At 44.0% G+C, this 27,342-nt stretch overlaps 1 protein-coding gene across 1 annotated transcript in view; it reads left to right on the top strand.

The window, feature by feature from the left end:
• The window catches only part of LOC146611507 (MAM domain-containing glycosylphosphatidylinositol anchor protein 2-like), a 183,055-nt gene that overhangs the window by 99,456 nt on the left and 56,257 nt on the right, over positions 1 to 27,342 (top strand). Inside the window, exons 5-8 of the mRNA XM_085343664.1 lie at positions 263 to 395; positions 2,749 to 3,021; positions 22,305 to 22,634; positions 24,163 to 24,477. Of these exons, the coding sequence (XP_085199790.1) occupies positions 263 to 395; positions 2,749 to 3,021; positions 22,305 to 22,634; positions 24,163 to 24,477 (1,051 nt within the window). The remainder of the gene's footprint in view (positions 1 to 262; positions 396 to 2,748; positions 3,022 to 22,304; positions 22,635 to 24,162; positions 24,478 to 27,342) is intronic.

Genomic DNA, 27,342 nt, shown 5'->3' with positions numbered 1-27,342 from the left:
GATGAGCTTTAACTGTAAGATGTCCCGTTAATCACCTCAGTGCTGTTTGTGGAGGACATGCGTGTATTTCACTGTTCATTTGTTATTGAAAGGTTTAGTTTGAGTATTAGACGAATCAGAGCAAACATAAGATGGTAGTGAAAAGAGAATCAGAGAGGAAACCCCACGGTGTTCGGAGCTGATCGCTGACCGCAGGTGTTAGACGCGTGGCACACACCTGTAAGAGCTGAAACAGGTCCAGTGATGTGCGTCTGTGTTTCAGGGAGAGACAAAGATTCTGAAGCTGAAGAATCTGCGGCCGCAGGATTACGCCGACTACACCTGCTTCTCCTCCGTCAGGAACGTCTGTGGCATCGAAGACAAGAGTGCCCACTTCACTCTGAGCAACAGGACAGGTACACAGAAACCCACAGAGCTTCACCCACAGTACAGAGATCAGCCGTGCTTTTATCAGTAGCACATTCATGTTGTTTTTAACCCTTTAAGACCTACCATAGAACCAAGTCCTCCACAGCATGTATATTTTTACATGCTGTGGAGCCATTTTTGGGAGCATTTCAAGTTGCTATACAGCAATACAACCATTAGAGCCCAAATTTTAATAATATGTCTGCATTAAGTGCATAGTAATTACATAAATTGCAAAAAAGTGCAATAAACTACAAAAAAATGTAAAATCGTTTTTGCTTTTTTAACATATATTTCTAGTTAGAGAAATTTAAGAGGCTTATCCCTCAAAACTGTAAATGCAAAAAAGTTGCACAAAATAGTTTCCACAGGAAATTTATTTTAAGTGTCTTCATAGTTTTATTTTTGAAATACACCAATTTTTATACACCGCTGGAAAAACGAAAATAAATATTATACTGCAAATTTGCAAAAAAAAAAGCAGCATGTGCATCAAAATAAACTATTTCCAGCAGTGCAATATGAGTCCTCAGCATCCCAGAAACGACACAGGAAGTCATGAAGTCAAACATAACTTTTAAAAACACCAGTATAGGCTCATGAGGCCCTGATGGTAAAAAACTACATTTCCGCAAAATGACGTCACTTCCGGTTTCGGGCAGGTCATGGCGGACATGCGATAGTTCGCGCTGATGGACGTAGGAAGTGTTACAAACAGCTGATCGGATCGGCAAAGTGTGTTGCTGGAATATTATGTTTTTGTTGCTGCAAGTGCTTTTTATGCAGTTTTTATGTGGAAGGAAACTGTGACCGAGGACAAGCTGATGGCATCAGATGTAAGAACAACTCCACCGGTTTCATATGCAAAAAAAATTATTGCGCTAGCTCACGTGGTTGCAGTGCTACCGAGATTTTAGAATAGTTACGCAAAACGGAGCGTGCCCGCTCTGACCGGCTTTAAAGGGTTAAAGACTTCATTATATAAAGTTAGTTTTAATGCTTGGTCCCCTGAGTCGTGGCAGATGGCCCCGCCCCTCCCTGAGCCTGGTTCTGCTGGAGGTTTCTTCCTGTTCAAAGGGAGTTTTTCCTTCCCACTGTCACCAAAGTGCTGCTCATAGTGGGTCATGTGATTGTTGGGTGTTCTCTGTTTTCTTTGTCGTGTCTGTTGAACCTTACAACGTGAAGCTCTTGTTGTTGTGACCTGGTGCTGTGTAAATAAAAGTGCACTGAACTCTGCAGCAGTTAAACACAGACAGTACCATTAACCTTTTAGACTAATAAAAATGGAGCTTTTGGTTTAGCTGTGCACTGAGCTTCAAACGTGTCTCCAGGAAATGAGCCGTTTGGGCCAGCCTCACGCCGTCAGCTGTAGTCTCTGTCCTGGAGGGCGCCACTTGGATGTAGCGGCTCGATCTGCTGCTTGACGTATGAGAGTACTCACATTTTTACAGCCTGGCGTTGCTTTTCTGCATGTTTCGTTGTGAGTGTGTGCGACTGCGCCTGTGCGTGCACGCCGTGATGGTAGAAATGCAGCTGTGTGAGGCGCCGTCGCAGATCTCTTCTTCTCTTTTTAAACCTAGTTGTGTACTTGTAATCTGTGTGCGTGCAGTCACATGCACGTTCTTCATGAAAGGTTTTCCTCTGCTCGCTCAGGCTGCCGCTCTTGACCGGTACAGTAGATCCCACCGCCCCATGGCTCGATGGGATTTACATGATGTCAGCTTAACAGAGGTCGACTCAGCTATTTTTACCTCCCTCGTTATTATTTCTGCATTTAGCTGCTTTTCTGCAGCTTGTGCTGTGCAGCTGGTGGAGGGAGTTGCTGTCACGGTTCTGGGTCCGTTGGACCCAGTATTTTGAGTTCATTATGTTTTGGTACTTTTGCATCATGGATTTTCCTTTATGTTTCTCTGGTACTTGGTGTTTCTGTTATCTTGGTGTTTTTTTTATATTATGATCTGATACTGTTGTGATTATGATTATTATTTAGTAGACTTTGGTCAGCGTCTAGTCTGTCTCTGTCTAGTCTGTGTCTTAGTAAAGTGTGTTTTGTTTCCTGCCCGCACACAGAGCCCTGACAGATGCTGCCTTTCTTTTACAATAAAAGCTTTTCTGCTGTGTTTCAGCAGCTGGACCAGGAGTAAAATAATTGTTTGAATTCTGAAGTAAAATAGTTGCTTCCTTTGTTGACATGTTAGGAAATTGTGACCTGATTGAAAATCATGTAGTTTTTGGGATTCTTCACATTTGTAACTCGATTGAAACGTTTTGACTTTGTGGAAGGTTTCTTGCTGACTTTGACTTCCTCCTCATTTCCAACCCTTCCATCTCCTCCTGCAGCTCCTCCATCTGTCAAGCTCCTCCTGGACGACCCCCTGGTGGTGAACGCCGGCGAGACGATCACTTTGGTCTGTGTGGCATCGGGCGGAGACCCTCATCCCAGTTTAAAATGGATGAGACCCGATGGGCAGCAGCTCCCCAGACGGAGCGTGGTCAAAGGGGGCACGCTGACCGTTCCTGCTGTTGCTATTGACGACGGTGGTGTCTACAGCTGTGTGGGGTCCAACAACGTTGGGAATCCCGCCAAAAAAACCACCACCATCCTGGTCAGAGGTAGGTAGAGCCTGAACGTTTGATCCTCGAAACATCTTGAAAAACGAGTCTTTGTCTGTCTGTGGAAACATCCGCAGCTCTCTTTGTCACACCCGAATTTAAAGCAATGACCTGCAACAGTCAGATTTCTGTTCATGCATAAAGAGCTGGCTGGTGAACAGCTGACATGGCCCTCCCCTCACACTGTGACAGAATGAGCCTAAGTGACTGGTCCAAAGTGGCGTGGACTGGGTTGACTGGGATTTATTTCTATCACAGTCTCATGTGAGCACACTGGTCTCACTGGGAACTGGTTTCAGCTCTGATGTCTGAAGTCTGTGTGCCTCTGACAGTAAAAGAACAGCGCTGCCATGTTTAGATTGCACGGGCTGCTGCAGAGTCGGCCCGACACATCAGCAGAGCAGCATTTATCTGTGCAGAGAGACTCTGAGTGTTTCAGCTCCTCCTCGCTGTGTGTCGTCCTGTCCTGCAGTGTCGTGACGAATTGTTCTCAACTTCATCAGCACGTTTCAAAGTTTGGATGACGCATCCTGCCGGAGATCGTCCCATTTTACCTTTGAAGAAAAGTCAAACATGAACCATCACTGAGCCATGGGACTGTACCTGTAGCCACCTGTACATTAGAAACCCATGAACACGTTCAGGTGCTGATGCCAGAGGAGGGTTCAAACTCTGCACTCCCTGACCCAGCAGAGCAGTAGCCCAGTTTGTGCAGGGACCTTTTCCTTACATGGTTTAAACAAAGAGGACCTTTGATTTGAAATTTGCTGGTTTGAGAGGAGTGGCTTCTTCTGTGTTTTGCTGTGGCACTTGTTTTGTTCTGTGTTTGCTGGTTTGATTTAGTTAAATATAGAAAGATGCCGGAGAAACAAGGTCTTGTCAAAAGACACAACTTTGTGTTTGTGGAACACTGACGTGCTCCTTTGAGAACAGTATGTTTTCTCTTGTGCATTTCCTCCCTCTGTCCAGTGGCGTTTATTCAGCTTCATGAGTCATCTCAGTGGGTGTATGTGTGCGCTGTTCCTCCCTCCGTGAACATGACTACCGTCACGAAAAACACCCAAATATTCAGTTCAAGAGAAAAGCAGTGAAACGTGTCAGGTGTTGTCATTGGCACCGTGATGGTGATTGTGCGCCACACTCATCGGCAGACACACTCACTGCTCGTCAGTGCTGCAGCTGACATCTCCCTCTCTATACCGCATCACAGTGGACGTCCGCTTTTTTAAGGGCTTCAGTTCCTGAAGTTATTTTCTCCGTTTCAGGAAATCCTCATAGACTCAGTGTGGAAGAGTGAGCCAGGCCAAGCAGCAAGAGGAGGTGCATCATGACCATAAACATTTGATCTGGACATAAATGAAAAAAGCACTGCTGCATCAGTGGATTGTGTGCATAATTAGTTTTAATTAGAAAGAACTACTCATCCCATGAGCCATGATCCCACAGTGAACGGCTCCTTTTGACCTGTGATCCTTTTCACTGTGTTTGACTGAGTTTGTATGGCTGTGTGCTACGTACAGCTGCTGAGACAGTACAATGATGCAGTACCAGTTCCCTGTGAGTGGATCACATCATCAGGTGTGATAGCTTCCTTGTTAATAACTGTGAATTCCTGGTAGTTGACTGTGCATCGCTAATATTATGTCTCAGCCGCACAGAATAAGTAGCTAGCAGGGGTAGCGCTTGCTAACGTTAGCTGTGTCACCCTGGGTGAAATTTGACCAAACCCCCCTCAGCAAGTGTCACCTGGCAGCAGCTGTAGCGGCAACAGCATCATGCTGAGGCTAAAAGACTAAACTTCACCTGTAAACGTGCTGAACTGTAATTGTCGCGGCCTTTTACGTTCCAAACACCAAAAAGGTCCAAGAAAAGGCCGTGGGTGGCAACGGGAGGTTTGTTTTAGAACGCACTTCTGACTCCATTGTTTAAAAATCATATGTGGTTTATTTCGTGGAAAACTATAAACAAAAATCAGCCAAATAACTTCTTAAAACTTAAAATTAAACGAAAGTTAACTTAATTTGCTTTAACAACTTCAAAAGTGGTCAAAAAATCATTTTCTAACCCTCCCATCTTCCCATCTGACATTTGGCAAACAGAAAACAAAAAACCTCTTTACCACACCCATCCAGGGTGCTCTTAATCTCTTGATTAATGGGAGGGTCCATAAGCTAATAAACCAATCACTTTCCAAAAGCTTCTCCAATAAAATTAATTACAAATTTACATAACAAAACCAGGTCAGAATATTCTTACACCTTCAAAGAAAAAACAAAAATGAATACAAATTGCATTTTATAAACATTCAACAAAAATGGCCACAACATTCCGGCCCCTAATTCCTGTGTAACATGAATTATATCTGTCTAAGTGGCCATCACAAAATGCAATACCAATAATTTTCTTCAGTAGTCCATCCGTATAAGTCTTCTTAAAAACCAAACAAAAGGAAAGGTCAATGTTCTATGATTTCAAGTCTCTGTTGTTCATGTGTTTGCTTTGTGTGTATTCAAAAAAGGTGTATGTTGCTTAATGGAGTGTAGAGCAAAGTGAGTGTCAGTGTAAATGTAGAGCCAGAGGTTCCAGAACTTGGCTCAGTTGGAGGTAAACATTCATTGTTTCCTCTAGATGGCCTCCACCAGGAGACATATTTTGTTGATTGGCCTCTCCAGCTCATTTGTTCGTGTCTTAACTCTAACACGGCGAACTACTCCGTGTGCATCGGCCATGGTTTCAGTGATGCGGCCAATGGGCCAAGAATTTCTTGGTGCAGCTCCATCAACAACAAGCACAACATCACCAATGCAAAAGTTCCTACGAATCTTGTTCCATTTCTGTCGTTCCTGGCTTTTGCCGTTGTCTTTGACACACTATGCAATCTCTGATTATTTTTCTAGCTGCTGAATTAGCATGAGGGATCCAGTATTGACGGCGAAGGGTTGAAAGCATGTGATTTCTTCCTCTGTGACCAATCTTTTCGTGAATATGCTGAAGAATAAGCTTTGAAACATGACTTTCTTTTGGCAAAATTGCAGGATGTTTTGTTTCCTCAGGTAAATCCGCTTTACTCAGTCTTCCACCCACTCTCAAGACACCATTAGCAACTACAGGATCAAGCTTATACAGATGACTTGACTTCCTTACAGTGCCAGAGTTTAGGGCAGTCATTTCATCAGCAAAATGTTTTCTTTGCACAAAGCTCACTATAGCTTCCTCAGCCTTGGACAAATCCTCAGTTTTGAGCAGAGTGTTCCATTTATCATCTTGCTTAACACATATTTGACTTCCACAGTGCGTGCCCAGCAACTTCTGTCTTTTCCTTGTTTGCAGTTTAAGTCTTTCTTTTACTTTCAGGATCCATGCCACACACCTTTTTAATTTTGTCCAGCTGGAGAAGTACAACAGCAGCTTAGTAGTGGGACACACATCTTCTTTCAGCACAGCTGCACACAACACTTTTACTTCTGGGTCAGCTTCCAAATGGACAGATACACAATTCATGCCTACAGGCCAGTGAACAACAGGTTTACTGAGAAATTCTGGACCATTGATCCAGGTGGAAGATTTCAGGAAACAGCCAACTGTCATTCCTCGAGAGGCTGCATCAGCTGGATTCAGCTTTGAACTGATGTACCTCCACTGCTCAACTTTTGTCAAAGCATGAATGGTGGAAACTCTATTAGCTACATACGTTTTGAACCGTGTGGTTGTGTTTGCAATGTACTGTAGCACAGTTGTGCTGTCAGACCAAAAGACTGACTCACTCAGATTAAGATTGAGTTAAACTGATAGCATTTTGTCCAAGCGCACAGCTAAAACTGCAGCAGCCAGCTCAAGACGTGGGATGGTGACTTGTTTTAACGGCGCCACCCTTGCTTTACCAATAATAAAGGAAACACACACTTCCTGCTTGCTATTAGATAGCCTAAGATATGATACAGCACCATACCCACTTTCACTGGCATCACAAAAGTGATGCAGCTGTGCACTTTCTATCTCCCCAAATCCTTTGGGTGTGACACATCTACTAATACTAAACTTGTTAAGAAGAACTAAATCCTCAACCCATTTTTGCCAAGTTTGTGCCATTTCTGCTGGTATTGTCTCATCCCAGCCAAACCTCAGTTTACATAGATGTTGCAGAATTTGTTTTGCAGGCAGAATGACTGGAGCTAAGAAACCCAAAGGGTCGTAAATGGAGCTGACATTGGACAGAATACCACGTCTTGTAAGTGGTTTGTTCTTGTTCACAATACTGAATGTGAAAACATCACGTTCAATATCCCATTGCACACCGAGAGCTCTTTCTGTGGGTAGCTGATCCTGACTAAGGTCCAGCATCTTTACACCTGTGGCTCTATTTTCCTCCGGGATCTGACAGAGGACAGAGCGATCACTACATACCCACTTATTGAGCTTAAATCCCCCCTTGGCACACACTTCAGTAAGCTGCTGATAAAGTGAGATGGCCTGCTCAACAGACTGAGTAGATTTAAGACAGTCATCTACATAAAAACTATGCCTGATTGTATGTATAACCTCCTCTGGGTACAGATGTTGGTTGTCATCAGCAGTCTTTAGTAGTGCATAGGTGGCACAGCTGGGGGAGGATACTGCACCAAAAATGTGGACTAGCATTCTATGTTCCACCAGCTGTTTTGTGATGTCACATCGGGCCACCAGAGAAAACGTAAAAGGTTTACGTGTTCCTCAGCTACTCTGACCTGATGAAACATCCCTTTAATGTCTGTCATAAGCACTATTGGACCCTGCCGAAAGCGTATCAGCACACCTAATAAAGTGCTAGTCAGATCTGGGCCTTGTAATAGCTCTTTGTTCAGTGATGTTCCAGAAAATGTTGAAGCACAATCATACACAACACGCAGTGTTTTCATGGTAGACCCCATGATGAGGTATATACCACACCTTTCCTTCCTCATTCTTCAACTGTTCTTGTGGTATGATTTCTGAATGTCCCTCCATACTAACATTGTGCATGAATTCTTTGTATTCTTCAAAGAATAACTGATCCTTCTGAAACCGCAGATATTGCGCCCTCTGCTGAGCCACCTGCTTGTTGTTTGGTATTCTTACTTCAGGTTTACGAAAGGGTAATTTCAAGTAATAATGGCCATCCTTAAGTACAGCTGACTCTGACATTATGTTCATGAACTGTTTATCTTCTACAGACATTTCTGCACGCTCATTACACTGGCTCTCCACAAAATCTTGATTATACTGCTTAACCAGCATTTCCTCTAAACTACTTATAGAAATGCGGTTTACCTGGACAAAACTAGCATCATGCTCATCCTTTTCACTACCCTGATTGAGTGGCCCATTGACAACCCAACCGAGACGAGTTAGCACAGCATAGGGTCCATTACCCTCACTGTTAATGATTCTCCAAGGTTCCAGCGCTTTGGGAGAATTTACACCAATAAGCAGCCCAATGCCAGCATTTATCGGTGTCAACTCAACATCCTTTAAGTAAGGCCATTTTCTTAAGTTTTCTTCTTCATGGATATTTTCTTTAGTGACAGGAATAAACTTTTGAGTGTACACATCAGGCAACCTCAAATACTCATTCTGTTTCAAAGCAGCTACTTCCATACCAAAAAGTTTATAGCTACTTACTGGCCTTTCCTGACCCATAGTCTTTAACATGATTTCCACTTTTTTTCCAGATGCATTTAACTGCATCATCAACGCCTCAGTGCAAAAAGTTGCAGAGTTGCCGGGATCAAGAAAGGCGTACGTCTCCACAACCTTCGTCCCATTTTCCAACTTCACTTTTACTGGAACAACTGACAAGGCACATTCATTAGCCCCGGCCCCAGTATGGCTACCAAAGTTCAAAGAAACAAGAGCACTTGAGACTGATGATTCTTTACATTCAGCTTTAGCTGCTTGCCACTGCCGTTCTTTTGAGTCTATGTGGAGAACAGTAGGGTGATTTTTGTTACAGGTGTGGCACGTCAAACGATGTGGACAAGCTTTACTCATGTGGCCTCTCTGTAAGCAACCAAAGCATAAACCTTTACTCTTAAGGAATGTCACCTTTTCTTTGTTGGCTTTTAGTTTGAATGAGTCACATACGTCCAAAAAATGAGTTTGGTCACAAAACAAGCACCGAGTTTGATCTAACCCTTTATCTTCATGGCTTATCTGAGTCCGTTCCGGTTTGTGTTTGTCATTGATCTGTTCTGAAACTACAGCTACAGAAGTAGCAAAGCTACTGCTTTTAGTTTTAAGCGGTGTCTTTGATGGTTTTGAAGCCATCTTTTCTGTTGTGTTTTGACTTTCTCCAAAAACAGGATCTAATGCAGCTTTTGTTTGCTTTTCAAGAAAATCAAGAAGATCTTTAAATCCTGCTCTGCGATCGCACTTTTCTGTTATATCAACGATTATTAGTCGCCATTTATCACGAAGTCTAAAAGGCAACTTTGAAACAAGAATCCTCATATTGGTTGAATTTTCCAGCTCATCAAGAAACCCAGCTTCATCCATTGTGTTGAAGCAGCTTCTTAGAAAGAATGTGTAAGCTCGTAATGCTGAAGCATCATCAGACTTTAAAACTGACCAGTTAAGAGCCTTGTCTATAAATGCAGACGTTATCTTTGCTCTGTTACCAAAGTTCCACTCAAGCTGCCTTTTTGCCTCAACATAAGCTGTCTGTGGACTCATGTGCATACAACTTCTCACTAAAATTCTGGGCTGTCCTGTAGTAAACTGTTCTAAATAATAAAGCCTATCCTGCATATTATCAGTTTTAGTCTCTATTCCTTGTTCAAAAGCCTTAAGAAAGGATCTAAAACGCAAAGGATCACCACCAAAAACAGGAATGTCTATAGCTGGAAGCAGTGACAACCTCTGTTGGTTTACAAGCATCTGAGTAATTTCATTTTGCTTTGTCATAATCTCTATTAGGGCACTGCTGTGAACATCAACCTGTGAAGAGATTGGCCTTGGGCTTTCCCCTTCTGGTTTGACCTTAGCAGGTGCATGTGTCTCTAGGGGCATTGGCAAAGGAGAATGAACTAAAGGGGCTTTCTTTGTTCTTGGAGCCTTTCGAGCTGTAGCAGCAGGTATGAACTCAGTAGATGTTCCAGAAGGCGCTGTAATCCTGCCTTCTGATTCAACCTCAGCCCTGGATGCGAGGCTCTGCCGATCCTGAGCAGAGGTGAGAATTTGCCTTTTTGCATCAGCCTTAACCAACTTAGTTCTTAGAGCCAATGCTTCTTTTCTTGCTTTTAATTGAACTTCTTCCAGTTCGAGCGCATGTTTTTCTTGCAGTGCGTCCACCTCCGCTTTTAAAGCGGCTCTTTCCACTTCAGCTTCCATCAGCGCCATTGAAGCCGCACGCGAGCTTTTACTCCTTAAACTTAAGGCTGCAGTAACATTACTGGGCGCTTTACTAGAGCCCTTGCTGACAGGTTTAGCAACTCGTTCAGAAATCATGTCGCTCGCTTCTTGCGCTACTTGTGAGACACTATCATGCGGCGCAATGTCACTGTCATGAGATGCTACCTGTGATTCAACATTAGAGGCTGCAACTTCATCCTTTTGTGGATCAGGGTCTGCATTTATCCAAGTGTCGATTTCATGCAGAAAGTCTTTAAAACTGATCAGCTTAGGTTCATACCAATCGCTGTGATCCGTTTCTTTTTCATCATCGTTCAGCAATTTTTGAACTGAAGTCTGTAAGTCCATAAACTCTCCCAAATAATCATTAAATGTTCTCATGTGTTCATCTATGGAGGCTTTTGATTCTCCAGCATCAATGAGAGCATTAATGTCATTTCGTTTTCTTGTCAGAACGCCAAGCTTCGCTCTGCGTTTTTTAATTAAATTAAAAAGCTCTCTTTCTTGTTCCTCCATTTTAACCAGCAAATTCGTTTCACAAGGTCCAAAAGATAATTGTTTAATACAAATGTTTCATGTTGCAGCTCAGCATCTCGGTTGATCCAAACAAAGTTTCGCATTTACTCACGAACTTTGCGTTATTTTTTCAGTCCATTCTGCGAAGATCCAGTCTTCCAAGTCCAATCTTGCAAGCTTTTCCATCTTCCAAGTTGACATCCAAGCGAGTCAAAATGATTTTTTGACTTAAATGTCGCGGCCTTTTACGTTCCAAACACCAAAAAGGTCCAAGAAAAGGCCGTGGGTGGCAACGGGAGGTTTGTTTTAGAACGCACTTCTGACTCCATTGTTTAAAAATCATATGTGGTTTATTTCGTGGAAAATTATAAACAAAAATCAGCCAAATAACTTCTTAAAACTTAAAATTAAACAAAAGTTAACTTAATTTGCTTTAACAACTTCAAAAGTGGTCAAAAAATCATTTTCTAACCCTCCCATCTTCCCATCTGACATTTGGCAAACAGAAAACAAAAAACCTCTTTACCACACCCATCCAGGGTGCTCTTAATCTCTTGATTAATGGGAGGGTCCATAAGCTAATAAACCAATCACTTTCCAAAAGCTTCTCCAATAAAATTAATTACAAATTTACATAACAAAACCAGGTCAGAATATTCTTACACCTTCAAAGAAAAAACAAAAATGAATACAAATTGCATTTTATAAACATTCAACAAAAATGGCCACAACAGTAATACACGGTCCTTTCCATCTTTAGCTGCATTAAATGTGCTGATTGTTCACTGGCTACTGTATCGTTTGCACCTCCACTTCACATGCAGTCTTTTCTGCTAACAGGCTGTGAGCAGGATTCAAAGGATGTCTCTTCCTCTTTACAAGTTTCCACTGGTGACTCAGGAGTTATCCACTCAACCTCTCACGAGTGTCCCTCTGGGGAGAACAAGTGCAGCCACTCTGCTACAAGTGATACTCAGTACACAGAGTTACAATCAGTTATTGCCTCATCCAGCAGATGATGGTGGATGAGAAGATTTCCCAAGCTTGTGCAGCGTCAGGTCGAGCTTTATCCAATCTGAGAAGGCTTTGTATCCAGAATGACTTCATACAGGTGTCAGGCGTAAACCAGTGCTTTGTAACTGTTTCTTTGCTGATGTGAATCCAGCAAATAGCACTTTGGTTTGAGTTGGTTTTAAGAAGATAGAATAGAATAGAATAGAATTCAACTTTATTGTCATTGCACATGCACAGGTACAGGGCAACGAAATGCAGTTTGCATCCATCCAGATTATTTACACAGAGCTATACAGTAGTGCAGTTAAGATAAGTGAGGGTGTGGATAATTTCTACAGTTCAGTCCATGTTATTATTGTGTTTGAGGGTACAGTTGTCCATTGTGGGTGTGTGTATGTTCAGTCCATGAGTTTAACGTGGGTCAGATGTCAGGAGGCAGAGTTCAGGAGTCTGACAGCTGTGGGGAAGAAGCTGTTCCGGTACCTGGTGGTCTTAGTCCGGAGGCTCCTGTGGCGCCTCCCAGAGGGCAGGAGGGTGAAGAGTCCATGTGATGGGTGACTGGGGTCTCTGATGATTTTCCCAGCCCTTTTCAGACACCGCTTCCTGTAGATGTCTTTCATGGCAGGAAGTGGTGCTCCGGCGATGCGCTGGGCAGTTTTCACGACCCTCTGCAACGCCTTCCGGTCCGAGGCAGAGCAGTTCCCGTACCAGACTGTTATACAGTTGGTCAGGATGCTCTCGATGGTGCAGCGATAGAAGTTCACCAGGATGTCTGAGGACAGGTGGTTCTTCCTCAGAGTCCTCAAGAAGAAGAGGCGCTGGTGAGCCTTCTTGACCAGCTTGGAGCAGTTGGTCGTCCAGGTGAGATCCTCGGAGATGTGGACTCCCAGGAACTTGAAGCTGTTCACACGCTCCACAGCCGTCCCCTTAATGTGGATGGGTGGATGTGGGTCAGCATTCCTCCTGTAGTCCACGATGAGCTCCTTGGTCTTCTCGGTGTTAAGCAGCAGGTTGTTTCTGTCGCACCACTCAGCCAGACGATCCACCTCCTCCCTGTAGGCGGCCTCATCGTTGTCACTGAGGAGGCCAATCACCGTGGTGTCATCTGCAAACTTAATGATGGTGTTGGAACCATCAGCAGGTCTGCAGTCGTGGGTGAAGAGGGAGTAGAGGAAAGGGCTCATCACACAGCCTTGTGGTACACCGGTGTTCATTGTGATGGTAGATGAGCAGCGGTTATCCAGCCGGACATGTTGGGGGCGGTTGGTCAGGAAGTCCAGTAACCATTTGCAGATGAGGGAACTGATACCCAGGTCTGTCAGTTTCCTGATGAGTTGTGAGGGGTGGATTGTATTGAACGCTGAACTGAAGTCTATAAACAGCATTCTGGTGTAGGTGTTGTTGTTGTCCAGGTGTGAGAGGACAGAGTGCAGTGCGATGGAGACTGCATCCTCTGTGCTCCTGTTCTGGCGGTATGCGAATTGGTGGGGGTCCAGGGTGGGGGGGAGACAGGATTTGAAGTGTGCTAGGACCAGCTGCTCTAAGCACTTAGTGATGATGGGGGTGAGTGCTACTGGGCGGTAATCATTGAGGCAAGATGGGTTGGAGTTTTTGGGTATCGGGACGATGGAGGTGGATTTGAAGCAGGCCGGTACCACAGCGTGGGCCAAGGACAGATTGAATATGGGTGTTGGACTTCCTCACTGGCAGAACTCAGGTGGTGAGGGTGGGCAGGTGCTTCTCCAACAGCATCACCATCAACACAGGAGCACCTCAGGGATGTGTCCTCTCGCCACTGCTCTACTCCCTCTACACTTCAGACTGTGTGGCCACCCATGGCTCCAACACCATTGTGAAGTTTGCTGACGACACAGTGGTGTTGGGTGCCATCTCCAACAACGATGAGGCGGCCTACATGGATGAAGTGAAGAATCTGGCATCGTGGTGCCAGGACAACCACCTCCAGCTGAACGTCAGCAAGACCAAGGAGCTGGTGGTGGACTTCAGAAGGGGTCAGCACAGAGACTACAAGCCCATTATCATCAATGGAGCTCCAGTGGAGAGAGTGCAGTCCTTCAAGTATCTTGGTGTCCACATCTCCTCAGACCTGACATGGGCTGCCCACATTCAGGTCCAGACCAAAAAGGCTAGGCAGCGCCTGTATCACCTACGACAACTGAGGAAGTTCAGGGTCTCTCCAAAGATCCTCAGGATTTTCTATACAGGCGCTGTGGAGAGCATCCTCACACAGAACATGACATCGTGGTTCGGGAACAGCTGTGTGAAGGACCAAAAAGCTCTCCAGAGAGTGATCCGTACAGCAGAACGCTGCTGCAGGATTGCTCTCCCCCCGCTTCAGGACACCTACACCAGGAGATGCCGGACTAGAGCAGCGCAGATACTGAAGGACCCGTCCCATCCTGGCAACAAACTGTTCCAACTTCTGCAATCTGGTAGAAGGTTCCGCATCTTCCGGGCAAGGACAGAGAGACTCAAGAGGAGCTTCTATCCCCAAGCCATCCGTGCCCTAAACACACACACCCGCCCTCTCACATCATCTATAATTGACTGAGACAGGACTCTTCCAGACACTAAACCAAGGCACAATGTACATTTCAAATTCCTTTAATTTTAAATATGTTTATATTGTCTATCCTGTAAAATAGTCAGATATCTATTCATATTAATGTACAGAATTCACCTGCTTGCTGCTACTACTGCACATTCACCCAGTGTATATACTATATGTATGTATATATATATATATATATATATATAATGTTCTTCCTCTACACCCCCCCCCCCCCCCCCCCCCCCCCCCCCCCCAATTTTTGCACATGTCGAGGAGCGTGTCAGGCTACATTTCACTGTGTGTTATACTTGTGTAACTATGCATGTGACAAATAAAGAACCTTGAACCTTGAACCTTGATATGTCTGTGAGCACTCCTGCAAGCTCCCCAGAAGATGTCAGAGGCATCCTGAGAGCTCGGAAAGAAGAGCGTTTGTGAAGACGTTTCACCTCTGAGAAGCTTCTGCTGTTCTAGGGTCAAATGGTTTTAATTGTTTTCATCTTCATCTAAACTAAGTGCTGGTCGGCTATTTTCATCCTCTCTCTCGGATTGTTCTGGTTCAAACTGGAAAGGTTGAACAGGAGCCATTTCCAGTGCGCCGCTAACTGTGAACTGGATGCAGTGCAACCGTTTGACGTCACTACCCAGAGTGCATTGAGAAGTAAATAACAATGGCGGCCTACTGGTGAATCGTTTTATATAAAATGTGCTTAAAAGGAAAACATCTGGTGTATTTTAATACCACATATATGTTATTGAAAGCACAGAGCATATTTCAGCTCAAACATGTGTTAACAGCCGGGTTCCCTTTAAGGACACGCTGCACGTGGTGATACCCAGGCTAATAACCGTGTGGGAATTACCTCGTACGTGCAAACAGCTTTATTCCCACCACCTGTGTTAGATTTGGCACTTTTCATAGATCTTAATAAAGAAATGGGAACAAATGTGTTTTTGTTTCCAGCTGGTTCTTTGCTAAGTTGTCTGTTATATGTAGTCACAACACTGGTTCAACTCTTAGTTGTTTTATGAATGAGTCATGGGTCAATATTAAGTGGCTTCATTAAACAAAGGAGAAACAGTGAAAAAGCAGCCAGTGTCCACAGATGAAGCTGCAGGCTGTCAGAACAGCAGCGTAGTATAACGAGCTGTGAATGTCAGAGTCATTCACACGTGTCACCATTTTTCCTGCCTCCACACATAAACCTGACGTTACTGTGTATTTGCTCCCTCATTGATCTCACCACATGACAGGTGACATTTATGAGCAGCTAATCAGTCGGCAGTGGTTTCACGGTAGAGCCGACGCAGCGCTGACAGCACATGTATGTGTGCGCAAAGGACTCGTTTCATCTCGAGCATGTTGTTCTCTTTAAGCTGCTACAGTACAGCACTAACATCACACATACGACTGTGTTCTGACAGAGACGGAGCTATGTGTGCGTGTGTGTGTGCACGACTGCATCCACCTCTAGTTATGCAACAGACCTTTTACTGACGCAGTAAAACACACACGCAGCGTTTTGTTCTGAGGCGTTCTTGCTTTAATCTTAATGAACAAGGACAATCAGCTGCTCGCCTCACACACTGCAGCTATTTATACACACACACAGTCAGCATATGTTAAGGTATTTGTAGTGATTTGGGGGATGGGTTTCTTTGTCTTAATCCTCATTTTGATTGGTTACATGTATCTAAACCAGGCAGTCAGTTTTGGGGCTGCGACTTCCCTTAAAGGCAAGTCCTTCAAAGTACAATGTAAGGTTACGATTTAACTACCCAATCTAACAATAATCATTTTGCAATTAAGCATATTAATTTGACAACATCCAAGGGATTTGAAAGAACTTAAAATTAAAGTCTCTATTTGTCTTGAAGAAATCAAAACTATGTCCAAGTTCTTGGCCATTTTAAATGTTCTACTGCATTTATTGCTACTGAGTTGTTTTGGGAGTTTACATGCACATCATTCATGCAGAGAAACTTACAACAAGAAAAAAACAACAGCAACAAAACATCTGTACTATTGAGTGTTTGTTACCAGCAGTAAGGCAAGAACTTTGCTTCCAAATATGTTCACTGGGAGGAAGTCCCTGGTCCCCCGTCTTCATCTTGGTCTGTTTTCTTATTGCATCGTGTTTTTCTTGCCTCCATACCTGAAGGAAGACACTCGCTCTCATTGAGGAATCCGAATTTTGCAGATCAAATTTTTGTGACGTTTCAGGCGTTTCTCATGATGCAGCCGCAGCTTGGTTAGTCATGACTAAATAAAGTTAAATAGGCAAACATTAGAAAGTTAACCTGGTTTTTATATTCTATTTAAATCTAAAAGGAAATTTCTAACTTCAACTATGAATTGTTACCACACATAATTTGAACATAATTAGTAAGGGTTCATTTCATTTGCAGAAACGATCCAACCTCTGAGCCAAAACTATCGTAACAGATTTCATTTAATCATTAATAAACACACTGCTTTACCTACATTAGGACCAATCAAAGTATCCTTTACCTCCGGGCACCAATAAGTACAGTATTAAAGATCTGTGCGTGATAAGGCAAGCTGTACGATTTTAGAATGGATTTCTTAATTTTAATTTCCACTGATGTTACGAGTCGATTTAACATGAATGGTAAAGGATAGATTTCTCACCTTAGTCCTGATTTTGATTGATATATGTGCCATATTTCTTAATCTTAGACATATTGATGTAGTACCAGAGTACACTGATCATTAAAGGTTTTGTCACTGATCTCAAGGGTGGCTTTATCCTAAGTACAAAAGCATGCCTGTGTTTAAAAACTATAGTCATTGTTACACCTGACTCATTATTGTTGGCGGCGTTTCTACACAAATACACTCCGCTTTAACCTAAATGGGGACATTCAATGGGAAACTTTCTTTAGGGAACTGGTGAATACAATAAACTCTGATTATTAAACATTTGCTTGTGTTAAGGCAGACCTTCCCAAAGTGTGGGGCCCGCCCCCTAGGGGGGGCGCAGAGCCATTGCAGGGGGGGCGCGGTATGAAAAGGGGAAAAAAACAAAAACAAAAAAAAACAACGCTTGTGCACTGCTAGCAGGGTTTTTATCGTTAACTCGGTTTCCCTGGGTCTTTCCCGTGTGTTATGAAAGAATTGTAAAGATTTACACGTTACCATAGCGACCAGAGAGCATAAAGGGGCAGAGAGGAGGATGTTACTCAGTGTTACTGGGGCATTTTAGGAGGAGGCTGCTAATAAAGTTACACAATTACACAGTGAATTCGGGTTTATTATTATATTTACAAAATACCACCGTTTGTGTCTCGGTCGTATCATATTATATGGTTGTATTTATCGGCCACACCTTAAAGGCCGGTCCTTGAAAATATTGTCTGACATTAAACTGTCCGTGGTGCAAAGAAGGCTGGGGACCGCTGATCTAAAAGGTACTTTTGAGGCCACCATCATTTGCAGCTGTGGATCGTCTTCTTGCACAGACACGCTCTGTTCACCTGGTTTGTTCACGAATGGGCCGTGCATCCATTCTTTTGAAGTTCGGGGGCTTTTTGTGGTTGGGAAGTACCGCTTGAACTCTTTTGAAAGCAGAGATGTGTGGTCTCGCACAAGCTGGGAGAATTTTGCCTCCATCTCTTCCCAAGGCCCTGCTAATGCTTGAAACATGTCAAATATCCCTCTGTGCACTTGGCAACCCCACAATTCAAGTTTGGCTTTGAATGCAGCTACTTTGTCAACTTGAAGGGACGATTTGCAACCCTGTCACTGAAATGTGCTGCTGGTTAGGACTTGTTTTTCCTGAAAGAAACCTCAGCAGTAGCTCTTGTAACTCCAACTCTGGCCAACGATGGACAGGCAGCCATCCTTTAGCATCCTTTACCATTTGTGCCCAACATCCATCTCTGCATCCATCAAAGCTGCTCGAGCAGATATGAGTGTAGGGGTGCTTGCTTTGATGTAGTTCATGACTTTAACTACGTTATTCAATATGCCAACATTTCCCTGTGAATGACACACAGACTCACATGAATAATGGATTAACAAAACAAGATTCTGGTGAATCGTTGCATATTCATACAACAAAGTGATTTATCCAAGATAATCTGAACGTGCTGGTGAGTGTGAACTGGTGTAACTGGACCGCTTTATACATCAGACATCGTCCTGACGATCCATCATCATCAAGATTTCTTTGCTAATGCACTAAAGGAGCTATAAAAACTCCTACCGACACTGATCACACAGATTCAAACAATTCATGTACAACAAACATGAAAATGTGACACGAGTTCTGTAGGATCAAAGGCAAAGCATCATCGATCCTGTTTGTAGTGACAATAGACAGTTTTAGTGTTACACTGGTGGGTAGCACTGTTGCCTCACAGCAAGAAGGTCCTGGGTCCACAGCCGCCATGTAAGTGGCGTCAATGCAAACATCCTCTGTTGGTCTCACCCATTTTCCCAGTGCAGCATTCATCAGTGTCCAGATTGGAAAAAGTAAGCAACATCTAAAACGCAGTAACTCGTTTACACTTCTTTAACCATCTTGAGCAGTAAAGTCTCAGTTGGAGCCACTTTGGTACTTTGTAAACGTTGTTATTTTTTCATCACCTAGAATGACGTCTGCAATGAAGGAATCAGAAAATGAAGCGTTTTCATCACGCGTGATGCCGCGGATCAGTCTGGACAGAACAGTCGTGATGAGGGTAATGAATCCTGTCAGCAGTTAGAGTGAAGAGCAGCACGTTGCTGTGGACGGTCCCAGGATTAAACTGAACAAATGGCTTCAGTAATAATTAAGCCCCATTCAGACGGATTAGTTGCTCTACAGCAGGAAGGGTGATTCTAATAATTTAAAATATGAAGAGACAAGACAAAATATGTGGGTGTCATTGCTCTGATAGGAACTAATGAGATACTGACGTGAGAAACAAGCCTACACAACGACCATTGTGCCACCAAACAAATTACTGAGTTACTGAGGGCTCCAGACTAACCTTCTGCCACGGTTTTTAAAAAAGGCGCACCACTAACCCTAACCCATTCCCCACCAGTTAGGCACACCCAAATTTTTCAACTGCATTGCTTAACACCGCAGTTTTACATGTGCACTTTTTTGTGGGGGAAATTGCCGTCCACACAGACAATATTAACTTGTAAATGATTCACTAACAATGTTGTCAACACAAAGTTCTTTATTTAGAGCACATTTCTAAGGAAAGATAAGTTACTGAAAAAGTGCTTGTGCTTAAAGTGCGTTGGCACTCTTTGGCAGTATTGTAGACAATGTTAAACTTAATCATCACATCGGCTCCTCCGACGACCCGCTTGCTGCCGCTGAAAGGCAGTGTTAGAGGGGACACTTGGGCAGTTATCGCAGCATATAATGTGTTTCCTGGATACACTGTGCTTTTTCAGCATTCAGAGGTTGATGGCTCCGTGTCAGAGCTGGTTATGAATTTCAGACAGATCAGGCCTTAACTTAACAAAAAATGTATCAATAGTTCTTTTCATCTTTTCTTATTACCCACAGCTACATCCCCTCTGTCAGGCCTAGGCTGCTCATGAGGGCTGGGCATCATCACTGATTTCTATATTCAATTCTGATTCACAAGGTCCTGATTCGATTCAGTTTTGCCTGAGACAGTCAGAAATATTATAATTCTGATCATTTATCAGAACTGATACATGTGGGACTTTGACAGAGGTGTGAGCATCACAGTAGAGGCCTTTGTGTCAAAGTAACTGAGGATAAAACAGAAAAACATGAAGGAGATTTTCCTGGCCGGGATTTTTATAGCAGAGAAACTTAAAAATATTCTGCAATATTGCATAATTTGAAAAAGTTTAAATTTCTTCAGTAGTGAACAGCAGAAATGAGGCTTTCTTGTCTGAGGTCATTTAAGTAACAAAGACAGCAGCCGGCAGCGCTGTAAGCAACGGTAGACTGATGGGTAATAAGCGAATGCAAAAAACAGAGATTTGAGACGGGAAGCTGTTCTTGACGTGCAGAGAGAGACAGCTGTGCATGAAGTGCATTTTATCGTGGTGGAAGCAAAACAGCAAAAGTCAGAGTGAATTAATGGCGACATTTATCAAATGTGAATTGTAGCACGATATATACATAAATGTGTGTGTGTACAGGTACGAACCCTGTGAGTAGACTGACTTAGCCTTAGCTAAGGAAGTAGAGCAGGTCATCTGCCTGATCTAGATCCTTCTGCCCCAGTCTGCATGCCAATGTATGAACTGAATCCTGAGGTCCTCCTGATGCACTGTTAGATAGAAAACAAGTGCTCGGGGCTACGACACCTGTGAAGGGCTTTGAGTGCTCCACCAGCAAAGAACCAGTCAGTTTAAAATGGAAACAATTGTGAATTCAATAAGTTAAATCGAGGTGACGCAGATACTAAAAATCTCAGAGGAGTTCGATTCACAGTGACTACAACCTCAAGGTCAAAGGTCAACTTTTTGGAAAATCCTATGAATGCTTTAATTCAAGGACAAAGTGGTGCAGCATTTAGGTGTGTCTGCCAGGAGGGAGCACTGCTGTCATTATTTTGAGCTTTTGCTACAAACTTTAAAAAGTATATTAACCTCCTGGGACCTGCGCCCACATATGTGGACATCACATTTTGGGTCATTTAGACCAAAATACTGTCCACGAGGACATTATGCTGCCACTGTTCCATCAAAATTTAAAACGAATAATGTGTGGCTCTCATTGTTCTTAGGAACAAAAATCGGGTAAAAACAAATCTGGTGACTCTTTGTTTTTAGATTCATCGGGTCCAATATTCAAACATCAAAGAGAAATTAAAAATGCTGCTGTGGGAGAGTTCGGGTCTTTGGAGGGTAAAGATTTACTAAATACAATTTGAACCCCAACGAAACAAGAGCATCCAGGGAAAGCTGTGGATGCTCTGAAAGATGATCATAAAACATCCAACCCCTGAGTCTTTATATAGAGGGGTACTTTGTAATATAGCTAACATTTCTGTTCAAATGCGCGCGTGACAGATGCTAATAGATAGTAAGAACCTGACTGGTCGTCGCAAAAATTCAGTTGCAGGTTTTGAGTTGGACACTGTTCATAAATCCGTCAGGTTGATGCTGCAGCCTTTTGAATAATTTAAGGACCTGAGTTCCACAAAACAGCGGTTGTTTCTGGTAAATGTCAAACTTGTTGGACCCTCCGTCGGCTTGCTGCTGAACTGCTGCTCTTTCAGTTCATTCCTAGGCTCAGATTGGCTCATTGAGTCAGATACTCTGTTCGGCAGTTCATCGTTTTTGATATTCATCTTGGTCCACGCTAAGGCTGTCCCCATAAATACCCCCAAATATCACCTTTATTTGGATACATAGTTGACAGCTAACTCACACTTGTAATAAAGTTACTCCTTTTCAGCTCCTCTTCACACACTCGTGTTTGATGTCTGGTTTTAAATTTACCTGGCAGATGAATGGTCTGTTTTTGTCCTGCTGGGAGTAAAATTATTTATGAAGAATAAAGCTGAACGCTTGTTGTCGGAGACGTTCAAGGACTCACGCTCCCTCAGATAAAGCACGTTGTTTATTTCAGTCGCACTTATTTAAACGGACACTCAGCCCTCACCTCCACAGACACATCAAACCACAACACCTGAGCATCTTCATCTTCTTTACTGCATCTTCTTTGTCAACTTACAACCGGATTGTTCTCTGAATATGTTGGAAGTTCGGTCGAGGACACTGATGTGTTTTAGTGTTTGTGTCCTCTACTTCATCTTCTCTGTCCCCAAATGTTTGTCTTTCTTTGTCCATTATGTCACGTAGGTCTCCGTAAAGGTCGCTTTTGGATCACACCTGACCCTTACCACAATGATGACAATATCCAGATTGGACGGGAGGTGAAGATCAGCTGCCAGGTAGAGGCCACGCCCCCAGAGGAACTGCAGTTCAGCTGGCTGAAGAACGGGCGGCCTCTGAGGAGTTCAGAGCGGATGGTCATCACCCACACTGACACAGACGTCTCGCCGGGAACCACCAACCTCGACATCATCGACCTCAAGTTCACCGACTTTGGCACCTACACCTGTGTGGCATCACTAAGGAACGGAGGAACCCCAGAGATTAGCATTGATGTCAACATTTCATCCACCACAGGTGAGGCCAGCTCTTATGGTAGGTGGAGTTAACAAACAGCTGCCAGCTCAAATATGCACGCTAATGAAATACACACTAATCACAGCTGCCCCGGTGACTTGGCAGCCCCTTCGAAGCAGCTGTTGTGATCAACGCTAGAGCCTGATTGGACATGGGGCTGCGGCACTGAAGGCCAAGCAGTCGGTCACCCCTGAACCACGCTCAGCCAGCTCGTCAGCTCTGCATAGGGCAGCTCCTCACAGCTGCTGATGACAGTCATTCAGATAAAGCGTGAACTTTGCCGCACACAGAACTGAGGCTGATTATAAAACCGCCCACTCCTCATATCGGGTTTTCAGAAATAATATCTTGCAGCTCTGAATTGTTTTCTTTGAACCTTGTCATCTGTGACAGCTGTTTGACGTATCCTGCATCATTTCAAAAACATACAGTGGGAATGAACTCATGTACACTTGTCACTGGCTGGTTTCCTCTGTGCCACCAAGATTAAAATAATAGTTGTTTAGTCCTTGAACTGTGGTACAAAGCTCTGAGCTTCTGCAGATACAGAGAGGAGCAGACCTTCAGACAGATGTCAGGCAGATGAACGACTGCCGGCGGCTTCCTGTTTGTTCATGACCTTGGCAGAGTGAAAGAAACAGTCAGAGAGCCCGAGAGGAGGCGGGGGTAATCGAACTCCCGCTTTAGTCCAAACTGTGCGTGACGCCTGCTGACGCATGAAGGTCACGCTTGGGTCACTCCTGAATCCCCATAAGGAAAATAAATGCTAGAACAGTCCAGCAGCTCTCTCAGTGTCACTCTAGATGAAGGACGAGTTCTCCATCAGACACGAAACAAAAACATTTTGTGTGTGGAGGCAAAGTTAACCTCACAGATGAGTCAGAAAGCAAAGGCATTATACCCACTGCAGCCTTATGAGGGGCGCCACAGCAGGACGCTCCACGTCACCCTCCTGGTGCGCCTCCTCCAGCTCGTTAGGCAAAAGTCTGGATTAATGCTCCCTAATTAGAAAGCACTGGACTTTATTCCTCTTCCTTCAACAACCACGCGCGGTATGAAAAGAAAAGAAAACACTTGGACACTGCTGGCATCACGGACAGGTTTTTGACGGGGCGCCCACACCAACGCAAAGCAGGAGACGAAGCATCGCTGAATCGTCCACACGTGAACGCAAAAAAGGAGTTTTTAAAAACTTGTTTTCGGTGATTCGAAACGCCGTTTACGTGGACGAAAGGTCCAAACGCATAGAAACGTTTTTAAAATACCCGTGTAGGTGCGGACGCAGCGTAAAAGAGTTAGTAGCTCATTTATTTGATTCATTTATTTGTAATTTAATGCAGTTTACATTTTTAGTTTAAGTGTTTACTAAATGTTTGAAGGTTGAGTTTGAAACAAATATGTGCGTGTGTGTTTGGAGGATGTGTTTGTGTGCGGGGGTTTCTCATGCACAGCTGTAGACCTGCTCCTCTTTTATTCTGAAGGGTCCAAACCTTGGCAGTTAGCAGATATCCTGTCTCTGTCCCTGTAGTTCCTCCAGAGCTCACCGTCCCCAGGGGGCGCTCTCACCTCATCGCTCAGGAAGGCGACACCGTAGACCTGCAGTGTCTGGTCTCTGGAAAACCCAAACCCATCATCCTGTGGTCTCGGGTGGAGGAGAGCGGGGTGGCGGCGGCGGCAACGGCACTGATGCCAGACGGCTCCGTTCAGACGGAGAGCTACGACGGCATCCTGAGGATCAGCAACGTGACCAGAGAGATGAGCGGGACGTACCGCTGCCAGACGAGCCAGTACAACGGCTTCAACGTCAAGCCCAGAGAGGCCTTGATACAGTTGGTGGTGCAGTGTGGGTAACACGCATACGTCACTCAGCCACACACAGCTCCACGATGTCACAACATTCAGAAACATAGTTTTATTCATCAGTGAGCTGTAGCCAGGAAGCAGAAGGCTGAGTCAGTTTCTCAGGCATCAGGATTCCCAGACAAACTTCTTGAAGTTCTTTCAAGTGTCTCGGAGAACGTGGAGGCAGATCTGGGAACAAACCATCATTGCTCCTGTAACAGGTGTTCATTCAAACTCAACGTGGCTCCTCTCACTGACGTCCACTCAAAGAGTTGAGTTTACAGGCTGGCTACGTTCACTCTGCAGGTCGTGATGCTCAATTCTGATGTTTTTGTCTGCTTCTTCACACTACAAATAAAATGCGACAGCAAACGCGCTCTAGTGTGAACGCTCAACGCGCCCGCATGCGCAAAAGAAGACGTCACACACAGCGTGCTCTGTTTAGACCCAGAGCAACAGCATGTTTGACTGATGGCCTTAATATAAAGAGTTCGGACTTCACGTTTCCCAATTTTTGCTTTAAGTTATTTTGTTATTTACATAATAATGTAAATAACCTAATAATGATCCTTATTGCTGTTTTAGAGAGGAGCGGTGCTTCAAAGGATAGCTGCAGATTTCTGTCAGAATCTGCAGATTATACAGAACAAATAAAATGTTTACGTTGTCTTCCCAACAGTTTCGCTGGATGTCCAGGAAGCGTTCGCGATGTCTTCTCCGGCGCTGATAATTGGCGCCTGTCTTGTGTCGGTGACGTAAAAGACGGATTTAATGCGACCTGACCATCAAGCAGCAGTCGCTTTCTGAAACATCGGATATGTGTTGGATTCAGCACCACATACGAAAGTGACCCAGAGCGGATTTGAAAATATCAGATTTGTGCCGTTCACACTGTCACACCATGATTGGATAGATGGTCGCACAGGGTCAAAAAATCGGATTTGATGCGCTTTCGCCTGCAGTGTGAACGTAGCCTATGAAGTGTCCAAAAATCTGTGAGGGGCACGTTTGCTGAGCCTGGTAGATGAGTGAGGCATTTACACCACAGCACTTCCTGCAACAATAACTGTAATTAACAGGAACTCTACTTGATTTTGTTGCTGTAATGAGCTGAGGTTCAGCTCCTGCAGGACTCGTGTACGTGATTATTTATCAGAGGGGAAGTCTGTTATGCATAATTACTGCACGTTTTCCCGTCAAAGATCTCCTTGCAGCTCACACCGTAACATCTGCTGCTCATGTAAACAGCCACCAACAACTGCTGCTTTAGCCCCTAAAATACCCAGAATGCATTGTGGAGCTGACTCCTAAGCCCTGCAGAAGAAATGTCACACTGATCAAACCGATCACCAGAGCAGACAGCTCCAGATCAGTTTGATACAAACAGCAGATCAGTTGAAAGACACACCGACAGCTGCAGCTCAGCAGGTACGCGTTTCACCGCCTCGGCCGCGGGCGCTCGGGCCGATGCTGACGGACACATGCTGCCTGCCTGTCTCGGACAGAACTGAATCCACCACCTTCCAGTCACGCTCTGTCTAACCTGCAGGCTGCTGCGTCGCACAAAATAGCATCACAGGATGTGACGGGAAGACTTGCAGCTCCTGGCTTCATGCCGCACTAAAAGGCTGTCAGAGCAAATCTCCTCTGCAGCTCGGATGGGCCTCGTTCTGCAGAGCGTCGACGCAGACACTCACAGGAAATCAGCAGCCCGGGCTTTGAGTTTAAGGAACAAAACCTGACTCATAGTTTGAAAAACAAATCTTCTTAGTGATGCTTTATTTTTCCTTTTCGTTTCCTGACAAGTCAACATTATTAAATGCCGAGCAGATTTCATCCAAATCTGACATTTCAACAATGTTATCAACAAACCAATCTAGTATCTGAAGACTAAGAAGAAGGTGGCTGAAAATGTAGGTTGAAAATAAAACCAATTATTAGACATGTTTTAATAGATTAGGAAAACTCTGTGACCCCACCTACACAGTACGGTAAAGACTCTACAGTAAGACAGTCAGACCTCCCCGTATGAGCAAACGCTTGGTGACAGTGGGACAGAAAAACTCCCTTTGAACAGGAAGAAACCTCCGGCAGAACCAAGCTCAGGGAGGGGCGGGGCCATCTGCCGGGTTAAGGGTTAAGGAGAGGGAGACAGGACGGAAGAGAGACAGAGAGGTCTATTAGCACATAGTGATTGAATAAGAACCAGTGCATCATGGGAATTCCCCAGCAGCCTAAGGGAGGATTCAGGGTCACCTGGTCCAGCCCTAACTATATGCTTTAGCAAAAAGGAAAGTTTGAAGCCTAATCTTGAAAGTAGAGATAGTGTCTGTCTCCTGAATCCAAACTGGAAGCTGGTTCCACAGAAGAGGGGCCTGAAAACTGAAGGCTCTGCTTTTAAATACTCTACAACAAGTAAAATAATGATTTAATGTTAGACATTTTCAAACATTTCATATTAAAAATGAATAGAAGAATAGAATCACATAAAAACATGGCACAATGTTTTTTCCATTTTCACTGAAATCAGACTTTTGTAGACAGAAGGTGTTTAATGGTGTTCAGCCACAGTAAGCAGATTACAGTCAGGTTATAGGTGGATTACTCTGAAATAAGTGAAACAACGTTTAAGTCACAGCGACACAGATTTAACTTCTAAGTGTACGTGAATAGAAAATCTCCCTGAGCCTCGAGAAACCTGCTGACAGACAAATAAACACGAGTAAATCTGTGAGCGAGAAGCGAGCTGTACAGCACAAAACCTTGTGAGCAACATTTCAAATGAGCTGTTTCAGGGTTCACTTTGACAATAATCCCTCACAGGCTCTTACTGGATGTGACTGGATTACAGAGGAGACAGTGATGT

The sequence above is a fragment of the Diplotaxodon limnothrissa genome, linkage group LG19, assembly GCF_057381915.1.
Source record: "Diplotaxodon limnothrissa isolate DT_005_m linkage group LG19, D_limnothrissa_male_GT1.1, whole genome shotgun sequence".
NCBI lineage: Eukaryota > Metazoa > Chordata > Actinopteri > Cichliformes > Cichlidae > Diplotaxodon > Diplotaxodon limnothrissa.
The sequence above is the reverse complement of the archived record's forward strand: the minus strand, read 5'-3'. Positions and strand labels throughout refer to the sequence as shown.